The 14364-nt window shown below is 38.3% G+C and overlaps 1 protein-coding gene across 1 annotated transcript; it reads right to left on the bottom strand.

Moving 5' to 3' along the window:
- Positions 1-6523: 6523 nt before the first annotated feature.
- On the bottom strand, positions 6524-12455 carry LOC126282017 (uncharacterized). Its single transcript, XM_049981410.1, has 6 exons — positions 12436-12455; positions 11186-11293; positions 9752-9888; positions 8331-8395; positions 8060-8143; positions 6524-6691 (listed from the first exon to the last, which is right to left on the bottom strand). The coding sequence occupies exons 2-6, from the start codon at positions 11291-11293 to the stop codon at positions 6567-6569; spliced, it is 519 nt and encodes a 172-aa protein (XP_049837367.1). The 5' UTR covers positions 12436-12455; the 3' UTR covers positions 6524-6566.
- Positions 12456-14364: the final 1909 nt, after the last annotated feature.

The raw sequence follows: 14364 nt of genomic DNA, 5'->3' as shown, positions 1-14364 counted from the left end.
GAAGCACACCAGGCAGACTACGCATTTGTTAACAAAAATTTTTCACGACAGAACGGAAAACAAACAAACTCAGCTACTTTTGAACAAACACGATTTGGTAATAACAATCCGAGTAAACGCTTTCGCAGCGAAAATGACAACGAAAACAGGAGTAATGAAAAACATTATACTGACACGGTAAATTTATATTCAGGACAGCAACAGAATCCGAGACTTAACACGCAACCGAATAGGTCAAATTTCCATATGAATCATCGCTCAGATAATGCGACCGGGGAAGGCCATTACGCGGGTCGACCGCAAAATGAACAAAAACAAACGTTTCTACGGGGTGCAGGTGGGCTGCCGTACAGTCACAGTTATAACGACAGGAGAAAAGAAAACGAACACAGACCGCCGAGGACGTTCCACAATGACAATTTTAACGGAAACTACAACAGGGCCCAACAGCTGCGTTACCGTATGAATGTACCAGACACCAGATTTCATCCACCAGACACTGCTAATAATCAAAACGGCAGAACTGTACAGTTGATAGAACACATACCAAACTCCCAAGCTGAAAATCACATATCGGAAGAATTATGACTAGAGAAAACCTGCAATGAATCTCTTAATGTCGATACTATGAAATCACACAGAGAAAACATAACGACCGAAAATGCCATTACATTTGACGACGTGAGAGACACATTGTTACAGGAAAAACCAATCCTACAGAAAACAATATATCACCCAATAATAGAGATAAATTTACAGTCGCACAATATTTTAGCGATAATTGATTCAGGTTCACCTATGTGCGTAATTAACGAAGACACATTTAACAGATGCAATATTTTTGAACACAGCAGTACTTAATGATGCTACGCCAGCCAAGACAAATAAAAACACGAGAAACATTTCCTAACTTAAAGAGAAAATGCAGACAACGACACGACGTATGAATTTGTGCACTGAGAGCTCATAAATGAAAGAAATTTTTTTTATAACGTGACATAATTACTTAAGAAAATGTCGATTTTTGCAATAGCTAAACTGATAATATAGATCGTTCATTAATCAATTATTTTAGTGGTAACATTAACATGTACTCTTTATTCCAGAATGCAGCATTGTTGTCACACGTCATCAAAATGAAACGTAGTTTTAGTTAGAATAAGGATGTGAATCTTGAGGTCACGCAGATAGCTGGCGCTAATTGTCATTACAGAAATTTTATAGGTCATGCCGGGAGCTGACGTGATTTTGCAGCAGTTAATATTATGATAAAGTGTTTAATAGGTCATGCCAGGAGCGGACGAGAAGTACCAGAAGATGTTTATTGAAGTCATGCCGTGCACTGACGATAATTAATACTGAATGTTTTATAATAAGTCATGCCGTGCGCTGACGTTAATTAATGCTGAATGTTTATAACAGATTATGCAGAGAGTTGACACAGATGCAGAAGAAGAATGTGTATGTTATGTTAGTATATAAGAAATGTATAATGTTAAGAAATAATTTTGCTAGCATGTGACACATTGCAACACTATGGATGGGGACCACACATTACAATGTCTAACCAGAATAATGTTTACCTTAATTTTCAGCTGCAAAAGAATACTTTAAATAATTTTATGACAGTAATTTTATTGTATATTATGACCTGACATTTGACGACTCATAACTGACGACTACACCCCTGAATGGAAGATAAAATTTTAGGACAGTAAGTCAAGAAATGCATTGTCAACAAAATTTATAATTAATGATGTAAGAAACTAAGATATGTAAATACAGAATAAGTAATAATGTACTTGTCTATAACAAATCTGTATACTATCAAATACTGAATAAGTAGGAACTTTTATGTCTTTTATATATGGGAATAATTTTCTGGAAGAATTCTTAAATTAAAACTTCATATTGTTACAAATTACGACACAACATATTTTGTCATAGGGAAAATTATTTGGTAGTCAAATTATGGTACCAACAATGTCCGTGAACCCATTGCCAAAACAATTTTACCCTTACCTTAATTCCTGTGCATCCCCATGGTTATTGAGCACAGAATCAGTGAATTGTGAAACACGTGACTTCAACCAATGATGTTCTCGACGAGGTGTTTGCATATCTAGATGCACACCACAGCCCGATGTATGTCAATTGGTGCCTGCATACCTAGATACACACCACAGTATGATGTACGACAATAGGTGTTTGCATACCAAGATGCACACCACCAACCTTAATGGACCATTGGAGATGGAACTTAATCCTGATGTGGCTGCGGCAACTCAGGCTATTCGACGACGTACTTAGTGTTTGGGTACACTAAAACTATGGAGCAAGGCGATGATGGAACCACATGGCGAAACCTGGTGTTGTGCTATGTGAGGGAAAGGAACAGACTTTTGAGTGCATTCACAGACAGTTGCCAGTGCTTTGACCATGCTATCCAATTCCTTTTGTACCTTCCTTAATTGTGGTACTAAGAGATGCCAATTTGAATTAAATGTTTCATAATGTAAACTTTCAATTGCTTCATATGATCTGTATATTGATTTTCACATTTACTCTTATTCTTGTTGTTAAATTTAAGGGAACCAAATTTTACTTGATGTACAATTCCTACTAAAACCGTTTCTATTTACATATTCTCTTTATTAGAGATAGACAAATCATTTCGTATGACAGCATTTGTGTATACACTTTGTTCAAACTATTTTCTATAATCAAATTTTATACTTATGTTGAGTCTATATGACTCAACAACGTAGTAAAATTTTAAGAAAGCCGAGTAGCGGCATATGTAATTATGTAATAGGCGTATTTAAACTGTTTTAGCATGTAATTATCTGAACTGTTTCTTATTTAAATTGTTTTGTTAATTAAATTGCATTGTGTATTATTGAGAAAGAGCGGGAAACCGCGCATAGATACATTTTGAGAAAGAGCGGGAAACAGCGCGCAGTAATACATCTGTAACGGTAGCAGGGATTGTCTGCACCAAAAACCATTGTTGGCGGCGAGACCGCACTTTTGTAGCATTGAGCGTTGGAAGCGAGCAGTTGCGAGTAAGATGTGAGACGAGGCAGTCGTAGCTAGCGAGACATGAGAGGAGGTCGCTGTAAGTGAGTTATGAATTAACACTTTGAAAGAAGCGGTGTGCTCGCCAGCCACTCGCTATATGTAGCGCAATGCTAGTTTTTAAGAATTTTTGTAAAGAACTATGCCCCTTGTAATTGTTTGTCAAGATCGTTCTCAGAATATAGTTATGTAATTTTGATGGAAAATTAGGTATGTAGCGCAATGCTACTTTTTAAGAATTTTTGTAAAGAACTATACCCCTTGTAATTGTTTGTCAAGATCGTTCTCAGAATATAGTTAACTTCTACCAGATTAAATGCATTAAGAATTTTCTATCCCAAAATCATTCACGTAAATGCTTTACGGAATTTATTGTTATCTTAAAAGAAAAGTCTAAACTGAGCTTCAGCTTTTATCAAATCTAAATTAACTTCAACTCAAAGAATTCCAGTAACAAAGTATTATGAAACTCCACCAGCAGCTTATAATTATGTTAAAGAGAAGTAAGTATATTCATTCCACAGTTTGCTGTAGCAGTCAGATGGCGATCCAGTATAAATAATTAAAGGTAAGAATCAGTCTTAATAATTTCAGGTAACGACTGAGAACCACGGCGACAACACATTTTATGTTTCGTCGTAATAATCAGCAGGTAGTCTTGACAGAGAAGCAGTTAAAAGATTTTAAGAGACGCAGCGTTCAGTCAGCAAGCAAACGTTCATCCAATATTAGACGGGAAGGTTTCAGTCCTCTTTCCTTGTCAGTATTTTTCAAGATATACTCCTGTCCTAGGCTTTTCTCGAAGAACCTCCTTACGTCATTCCTTACCTTATTAGTCTACTTAATTTTCAACGTTTTTCTGTAGCACAGCTAATTTGATACTTCGATTCTCATATGTTCCGTTTTTCCCATAATGAATGGTTCACTAGCATGTAATGTTGCGCCCGCAAAGTACAGCCCGAAAGTTTCTTCCTCAGATTAAGGCCTTTGTTTGATGTAGACTTCTCTGTCGGTCAATAATGTCCTTTTGGTCACTGATACTCTACATTTTATGTTCTCCTCAATCCCTCCGTCATGGAGTATTTTTGTGCCCCGGTAGCTGAATTTATTAACTTCATCTAAGTCTTGATCACTGATCCTGATTTTAAGTTTATCGTTGTTCCGCTTCCTTTTAGTACTTACGTCTGTTTCAATTTACTGTCCATGCATATTCTGTGCTCATTATACTGTTCATTACACTCACCAAAACCTGTAATTCCCAGTGACTTTCACTGAGAATACCTATGTCATGATAGAACTTTATCATTGATATACTTAAACGTTGAATTTTAATTCCACTCTTCATCCTTTCTTTTATTATCGTTATTGATTGTTCGACGTATAGGTAGAACAGTAGCCTCGAAAGTCACTGTCTTACAACTTTTTTAAACCAAGCACTTGGTTCTTCCACTTCATAGTCTCACTATTCATTCTTGGCTTTGGTGTATTTTGTAAATTATCCGTCTTTCTCTACAGCTTACCACTATTTTTCTCAGAATTTCTAACGTTTTACACCTTTTGACAACGTCGAACGCATTTTCCAAGTCGATATATCCTACGAACGCGTCTTAAATTTTTCTTAGTCTTGCTTCCATCATCAAACGCGTCATCAGAATTGCCTACTAGTGCCTTTATATTTCCTAAATTCAAACTGATAGTCATCTGATACACCCTAAGTTTTATTTTCCATTCTTAGTTATACTAATCACATTCGTTACTACTAATTTCTATGACAACCTGTTACTAGTCCACTTCCATATTTGATCAATCATCGAAATGCATTCAACGTATCTTTACCTAAGATGCATAATGCTCCAATGAAGCGAGAACGTTACACAAACTACCTTCTAATATCTTTAAACTAAGAGACCAAGGATCTGCGCCTTTCTGTAGATTTATAATACCACACATGCGCTGCCTGTTGCAGTTTTTTACTTATTTTCTGAAAAGTAATTTGATGTATTTTCCTCCTCTTGTATTTTCAACGGTGTGAAGGTATAATTCAATTTTTTTCTCTGTCCACGCCATCCATATTAGACATCTTTTTGTTCTCGGAAAAGAGAATGTTTACTTCCGTATAAATAGGTTACTACGAAAAAGAAATTCGCATGAAGTCGCAACAGCTGAACGAAAGCCCTGTGTTGACAGAAAGCGACATTAGGAAAACGAAGCGTACCCTGAAGTACTGTGCGAGACACTCTAAAAATTTCAATAAAAAATTTAATTTCCAGGTCACCACAGCAAGAAGTGTGGGTCGTAAAACACTGAGATATTGGGAAAATTATGAAAATATTACCCGCAAAAAATTCCTTTGCCTAAACCATGGATCTACGTACATTCAGGTTAATTTATAATAATGGAAGATGTATAAAATAAAGTCAATAAAAGGAAATACGATGTTATTTTGCTCCGAGCTGAGCTAAATGCCTTGGGATAGCAACCAAATTGTTATTGCAAGAAAACTACCTGTAAAATAACAGCTAGCTCAAATGTTATTTTACATTACAGTATAGTATACTGTCAACGGAATAACAGCCAAGGACTTACATGATATTTAGACTGCAAAAAGATTCATTTCACATTACGTAACGGAACTGATAGAACAGAAGCCATGTAAAATAAGAAAATTACTGAATAACATCATTCTAGCATTTATTACGCAGCGGCGCATAAATCGCATTGAGTTTAGCTTAAGATGTCGCAGATGACAGAAGGGAGACACCATACAACGATGTCAAAACAATCTAGATGCGACACAACTGCAAAATTGTTGTAAATTTTGCTCACCATTGTAAACGTTTCAGTATTAAACATGATTTTCCCAGCTTTCAAAAACATTTATGTATGTATATTTACCTTTGGGTCCTTTTTATAGAGATTGTCCTATTGACTCGGTAGGGAGTAATGTACTTTATCAACAAGCGTAAATATTGTTTGTGCCTTCTTCACGATATTTTCAAGGCTAGGTATTACACCAATCAAATTTGTAATAAACAATACATATTGCTGTCTCTCCCTCACCTTACGACGTCAGGTTTTACGGGTCTTTCAGATCCCTTGTATACAACTTACGATAGTAATGACATAGCTACCAGAGATTTGTACTTTGTCGTTTTACTACTCGATGACCACTCCTAGCAGCGGAGTTGTACTGTGGAACCTGGCCCAGATCCGAAGCGTCTCTGAGAGCACACCAAAAAATTACTTGGTTCTCCTCCCAGTTTTATGGTTTATGAAAATTAACTTAGAATGTCGACGTGTGCAGATTATGACAAAACGTTTCTTAATCGGCAATACATTCATTTCTGAAACATACGTATTCAAAAATTGAATGTAAACCCTTAGATACTACATTACCATTAACCAACATACGGAACAGGAAATAATAATTAAACATGACGATTGCTTATGTTGAAGTTCTTTTATTTATGTTCTAAGATCGACATCAGTTAACAAGTGACTTCCTGGAATTTGGATCTGTCGATTTCAGGGCGTGCGTCGACCTCAGCCCATATCTGGTTGATCAGATCGTCGCTCGGATTCTCGGCAGTGGTGAAGATGAATGTCATCTCGTCTGAAAATGTCGGAAAAATAATAAGTTATGAGTATCTGTTTTGCCATCGAATATTAAGTACGAATTAAAGCTACGTAATGGGCACTAGGAGCAAAGAAAACCAAAGAATCTATGTGCTTCATCATGTGTCTTACACAGCATGATAACATTAGTTCAAACATGAAAATGTTGTCACTATTTATCGTTGTACATCAACGACTATACTCTGCATTGGTTTTAGGTTGTCTGGTTTACAGATCGACTTTAGCTTTCGGAAGTTAATTTTGTCACCCACTCCCCGCTAAATTGTCTAAACACTGAACAGATGTTACAGAGTCAAATTTCCGCGCTTTATGTTTCTCCTGATTTGGGATTTAATAAAAATGATGTTCATGTGTTCGCAATATACACCCACAGAAAATTGGCTCGTTCTAGAACGTTAAGAGGAGCATTATAATCTCAAATTGACAGTATAACTAACTACTCATTCTTCTTGAAGAAATTTATCGTAGTACACCGCTCATCGAAACTTCCATGCGAGTCTAACGACAAGAGCACTGCTACCACATTGCCCCTTCACATAAAAATTAGTGTGCTGCTCGAAACTATGAATACGTTCAGGCTACATTCTTAAGCTCATATATTGACGATGACAGGAGTGAGAAATTCGATCTAATATGTAAGCCCATAGAGAGTCGTCCCTCGCGCTTATCACTCGAGAATGGAACAGGAGCAGGCAGACATGTTAGTGATAGCAAATGAACCCTCCGCCACCAGGTGGAAGGCGCATTACAGATTATGGATGTAACTCTAAGCAACCATTCATTTAATCTTCAATGCCTGGAGCCGTAAGAAAATGTAACGACACTTAGTTCATCTTAAAAAATAAAGTAGTTATTAATAGGGGACGCCTGCGCATGTCAGAGTAAAGCAATCTACGTTTTAGTACAACTAACTTCATAATTATCATATACATTCACCGCTTGCACTTCTGTGTATTAACCCAGATTGTAACGCTACAAATATGCGTGACAGCATAAAAAATACTCTTTTCTTATGTAGCCGGGTGGGTGCTGCACTTTTATGAGACTCCTCCTTCATCATCTGCCTTTGTGCAGCATTTAAAGGCCGCAAAGACCACTGCTTACTATTTGTACATATGGTGTGACAAATTGACTAACTGACGCATGAAGTATAGTGTTGAGACGCATATTTATTTGTTAGGCCTTCATTTCAAGGGTTCTGTACGTCTGTGGGTAGTGTTGGGTAGAGGCAGATATGAAACTCAGGTTCCTTATGTAGTATTACTAATATTTTGAGTGATGTTGCAATCGTTTACCTGCATCATTGTGACAGTATCAAAATTTCTACAATAAAAGTACAACTTACCGCCAGTCACCATGCAGAAGTGCTCAATGAAGATGTCTGCGCTTCCATAGACGAGGTTTCGCTCAGCGGTCAACAATTCACCGTCTGGAACACACGTATAAAGCTTATGAAACTAAATATATAGAAGCCGAAAAAATGTATCAGAGACAGACGTAAGTAAGACATTGTTCTCCAAGATTGTCCCAGCACTGTAGTGCAATAATGAATGCATCTGATTTCTGGGCAACAAAAGTATTACTGTTAGCAATTTTGTTCTGGGACAGGTACTCACACTTGCCATAGTAGGTACTGTGAAGTCTGTTTCCCTCGATAGTGACGTCGGCCGTGACAGCAGCTCTGAAACGGTATGTTCATAACAAGTTTTAATTTTTCCGCATAGCATTGTGCTAAGGGCGTATGTATTACAGTAATGTGAATGTAAAGGAATAGATGTATTTTTTTTTACTGGTGAACCATAGGCCATTTAAATGTTTTCTACTGTATCTAAAGCAATATAACTTTCTGCCACCACAACCGTCGACGGAATTCTCAAAGCCTATAATTAAGGGGAAAATTGTCATCATGTAACAGCGATCGAACAATCATTTTATATCCTTCTCTTATTCATCTATTATTAACTTTTTGTATTCCATATTATTCTTTCTAACAGAATTAGTCCTCAAGCGATTAATAAAGAAATATTCTTGGCAATTAAAACAAGCTGAATGTAGACCATATCATAGGTGGTGCTGACGCTACGATACTGGATATTTCACATTCTCGCAGTTTCACAGTTGCCAATATTCGCACTTATCAATAATTTCCCATTGACATAAACACCATAACGTGATCAAAACACGATTAATATTCTAGAGGAGTAGCGGTGAAATTTTGGGAGTGACTAATATATACGTTTTCTGCGATTTGTTTCGAAATCATTGTACGCTTTCCTCCACACTGCCTCGAAGGACCTCATTGTCGACTGTTAGTTTAATTACGAATACCCTTCTTCAGGAATAAAAACCGGTAATTACTATCTATCTGCAGATCGTTTTTCAGGAAAGAAATGCCGGCCACAATCCCCAGTACGGGAGGTCCCAGTGATTTACTTGACATGGCCCTATTGTGAGTGTTGATGCAAGCTTTCCTCCGACCCTTGAAGTTACAGATTTATAGGGAGAGCTGCTGTGTCAATCACAGCTCAAAGTTGCCATTTTGCGTGACAAAATGCCACGGACAGATGAGAAAGAAGCATTAAGTGACACACGAAATCCTATCACCGACTCGGGATCGGAAATGATTTCTGTACCCGGTATGAATTTTCAGTCTGTGTTGTAGTTTCTACTGAAGGTTTAAATGAAGGGCTCAGACTCTGAGTCTTTCCCTTTGAAGTGCAAACGCTTTGGAGAATGTGCCACCAGTTACCATTCATGAGTTGTCTGAAAACTGTACTGGCAGAAGCAAAGCTTTCATTTTGGTCGTGAGTCGTGATTCGAAAAGCTCTGTTCAGTAGTTGAATGCGGAACGCAAAAGATTCCTGCTTCGAGATCCGATATCTGACACAAGTTTATTCTTTCGGAAAGTTCCTCTGAACTTGCAGTCTCAGCCGTACCAACTCTGAGACAGCATCGCTCATTAACTCAGTCAATAGTAAGAGACTCACATCACCATAGCTAAGGACGTCGTATACAGATCAAGTATGGAAGTACTCACGATGGGTCCTGGCTGAAGGCACCGCTGAGAGTCATCTGGTTAGCAGCCTCGCCAGGGTCCTGTGTGAGGGTGAGGCAGCCCAGGGGGTCCAGGTCAGTAGAAGGGTAGCGGTACTGTTGGTACCACTTCTTGTGGGCCTGTGGAGCACACACAACACGTCTGCACTTGTCACACAGTTTCGCTTGTGTTTTAAAGGACGCTGAACAGCTTCATGAAATTTATTCGTATTGTATTTAAAGAAATCGCCATCCAGTAGCAGAAACTTTCTTATGAGGGGAGCATTGCAGTTTTACTCAAGATACATCAAGTGCAGATGCGAATTTATTTCAATTTCCGCTTCCCCCAACACTATGACAAAATCTACGATAAGGTAGGGCTGATAAAATAATTGGGACTGCTGATTGACATCAATGAACCTCCAAGTTGGTTGAATGCCATTACATCATGGTCAGTAAACAATAAATTATTATAAATGAAGAGTTGTTGACTGAAAATCAGGGGGTAAAATAGGTGTACGTTCTCTCACCAATTCTTTTTGATAGATGTATGTATCTATAGGCTTTTAGAAGAATGGAATCTGAAAAACCCCACGAAGATGGACGTGGAAAGGAACAAACGTATTAACTGTATTTTATTTGCTGACGAGCAGGTTACCCAAGCAGAGAGTGAAACCACTTTACAAGAAAATGAGTTTAATGTGGAAACGATTTGTAGACTTAACGACTGGTTATGTTTATAAATAAAACAAAAGCAATGTCACTGGAAGTGATACACGTAAGAAGAGCTATATAGCGTAGAACACTGAGATAACAGAAAAAAGAAATTTTTTTAAATGTGTCAGTTGAGAGGTATCAATAAATATAACTAATTCAGGTATGAATCAAAATATAACGTTATAAATGTTTGTTTACGGAGCTACCTTGTTAGGATTATAGGGAAAGAGGTAAAGCTTAGGCTTCACAACGTAATGTCTAAGCTTTCTCTCGTGTATGGTAGTGAAAACTGCATACTAAGGAAACAAAGAGACGAACAATTATAGCAGCTGACATAGAGATAAGGATTCTGTGGTCACTTGTTGGATTAACGTTAAGAGACAGAATGAGAAGTGAAGGCACAAGACAGCTACTAGAAATAAAAACAACAGGCACTACCATCAAAATAGTTGTGACCACATGAAAACGTTGCCACATACGCGATAGAATGTAATCAGACTTTGAGACCGGATATACGACAAACAATGAAGAGATGAAGACAGTTTGGTTAAATTCGTTTGGTGTTGGAACGAGATAAACGTATCCCATAGACTGGAAGAAGATGAAGACCAGCATGACAACCTACTGCTGCATGGTGATACATTTATTTGTGGATGTTGTAATTAGAAGACTTAACAGACCCTCACATTAAGGTAAACGGTCGTCGATGTCGGGGACTCACCGTGGTGACGCTGAAGGTTTCTGTGGAGGCTTCAGGCAGCGTGCAGGTGTCAGCCAGGACTGCCCCAGCCAACAACAGCGGCACCAGCAGCAGAGAGGAAGTCATCATCTGCAGGAGAAAAGGCAGCCACGTGTTAGAAGTACTAACTGTATTCCTGGAAAGTGAGTCGATGAATGTCCTCAAAGTGGTTCAATTCACCGTAACATCTACCCCTGCGTTGTCAAATACGTAAGGAACTGACGCTAGGAACGTCGACATGCAGTGGTGAAAGCGGATGTGGAAGCAAACAGCTATGCCAGAAAACTGGGTACATAACTACAATAGTTAGGGACTAAATAGCCAAAAGTCCAATTCAAACTTAAGAAAACATTCTCCCCTCACAATATTACATTAAATCAAAGTACTGAAATAGTTTAATACAATAAATTATCAATATGTTTGACAACAGTACATATTCTGATGGCTGAACAAGCCTTAGAGCCATTTATATTGATACAGCTGTCACTTCATAATGGTACATTAGGCACCGATTGTGAATAAACTTAGCGACGCTCCAGGGGAAAAATGTTGTCCTATCTGAAGCACGATTACCGATGGTTTCGACCCGTAGGTAAAAGGTTCGATTTCTTGTGGTGCCAGATTGGAAGAGGGGGGGGGGGGGCGACGGTGATGTGAGGGAGGCTACAAAGTAACTGATCACCAGACTTCGCGGAAGCGACCTGGAAAAAAATTTCAAACCTCCTCACAGCCTCTCATACGTTATGGACTTATGACGCTGTCTATGGTGATTCGTCAGTCGCATAGGGTGGTTCATCTCGGTGAACCCTTCGGTGATATTCGATAGGAATAGACTCTCTGCCGGCACCGGGTTACACCCTGTCCATTTCCTGTCTTTCTGTCACCAACAAACGCAATTTAAAACGCTACAAGCAACATTCGTATTCACATACACTTCAGACGTATACGCACTTCATGAAATAATGCCACACGACTTTACTCCACTTAGAAGATGATAAATGTATGTACGAGACAAGTCATCAGTTGCATGTCATACTCAAGCTTCTTGACTTTCTAACTTCGACGAACACGACGAAAAATTATCTGATTTGGCCAATATTTAGTGAGAAAAATAGCAGTCTCTTAATCATAGCGGGAACATCGATTCTGAAATAAAGGAGGACCTACAAAACTGAAATGAAATACGAGAAAGCTGCTTAAAAGATATATGAGAGTAAGAGGAAGCAACTTACTGCTGACGATTGCTCTTTCGAAGGATAAACTCAGAAAGCATCAATGCCTTTTTATACTAAACGCTTCGAACTTCTTCGCCTACGGACAGATAAACTACCAGCTGAATATACAGAAGAAGACGCGTCAGTTGAGGCTTTGACGTCAGTAATTTAATATTTGTTTATCTGTGTGTCTGTTTCAAGACACAATAAGATATTCAGACAATGACACCTGTGGCCTCCATTGCGTAATATTTATTTACCCTTCTCACATGAATCATAACTGCCAATAATTTACATTACTGTCATTCGTGTTGCTACCAATTAAATTTTACATTATTATCATCTTTATACTTCGAACCCATAAAATTTCAGTATAATGTAAATATATTTAGACGGTTAAATAGAGCTGCCCTAATATGCTATAAATGTAATAATACAACAAACCGTTTACATACTCACAAGTCCTGTCGAGTAACAGGATAGGTTGTCCTGGCAGGGATGTTTAATTTTTCGCTTCGTTGCCCTCTGTCAAACTCAGCAGTAGTGTTTCATAAAGGCGGTTGCTTTCCGGTTACGTTTCTTCACACTCCGTTGTAACGGCTGCCGTGAATGTTAATTTACGGTGAAATAACTGGTGAAGAAAGAGTTACATTGGTGGCACTCTAAATTCTTTGATGCCAATTTTATTTTCAAACTTTCACTGTATTATTTCGAAACAGAAGTATGCTACAATGGTGTCCTGCCACAGCTATGCACATACATTCCAAAAAATTTTTATCAGTCCTTAATCTGTATATATTTGCCTCATCTCTAGTATCAAGTTTCCTACTCATAAAAGCTCTAAGTATTCTCTTGTTACAGTCGTTACAAATTTGTAGTTGTCCTCAGGTCGAAGGGAGCCCAAGGCGTACCATCGCATCTAAGATATTTCTAGGTGTCTAATGAGGTGTCCAAATTAATCCTAGGGCCTTACGTGTTACCGCGTTCTTCAATCCGAAGCCTGATCTGATTTAGCACTTCACACTACTCTATGCTGTTCAAGCCTTGTCATCACCGAATAACTAGCGCAACTTGCACCCTTCTGAGTACGCTTACTGGATGTATCTCTTGGTCGTCACAACTGTGATCCCTTGATGTCTCAGAATGTGCCCCATCAAACGATCCCTTCTTTTAGTCAAGATGTTGCCCAAATTTATTGTCTTGCCAATTCTATTAACTACCCCCTCATCAGTTACGCGAACTGCCCAATTAATCTTAAGATATCACAGGATGTACTGAATTTAATTGATGAAAGGAGAAATGCCCTACTGGTGGGCATCTTCCACAGTTAGTATAATCCATAGCTTTCAGCGGCCATCGGTATTGATACCGCCCATGCACGGTGCTTGGATCTCGTCAGTCATATAGCGTTTGGTCTTGCAAACACTTAAACCAATATTCACTATTAACAAACTTCTCTTCTTCAGAAACACTTTTATTGCCATCTCCAGTCCAAATTTTATATCCTTTTTACTTCAGCCGCCATATTACTTTATTAACCCAATAGCTTTCTTTGCCATTACCAGTCAACATTTTGTACCCTCCCTACATCGCCCATCATCGGTTAATTTGTGCCTAAACAGCAAAACTCATCTACTAATATTCTTGCCTAGTTTTTTAAGTTAATTCCCTTGGTATTACTTGATTTCATTCGAGTACATTTCATTATCATTGTTTTGTTGACGTTCATCTTATATGTTCCTTTCAAGACACTGTCCACTACGTTCAACCGCTGTTGCAAGACCGTTTTGACTCTGGTTAAACGACAATGTCATCGGCGAATCTCACTGTTTTTCTCTCTTTTCCTTAATCATTATTACCTATTCCGAACATATTCCCTGATTTCCTTAACTGTTTGCTCCGTGTGCAGATCGAAGAACATTGAGGACAAACTACAGCCGTGTCTCA

Source organism: Schistocerca gregaria, chromosome 7 (genome assembly GCF_023897955.1).
Source record: "Schistocerca gregaria isolate iqSchGreg1 chromosome 7, iqSchGreg1.2, whole genome shotgun sequence".
NCBI lineage: Eukaryota > Metazoa > Arthropoda > Insecta > Orthoptera > Acrididae > Schistocerca > Schistocerca gregaria.
Note: the sequence above shows the minus strand (reverse complement) of the source record. Positions and strands in the feature narration are given on the sequence as shown.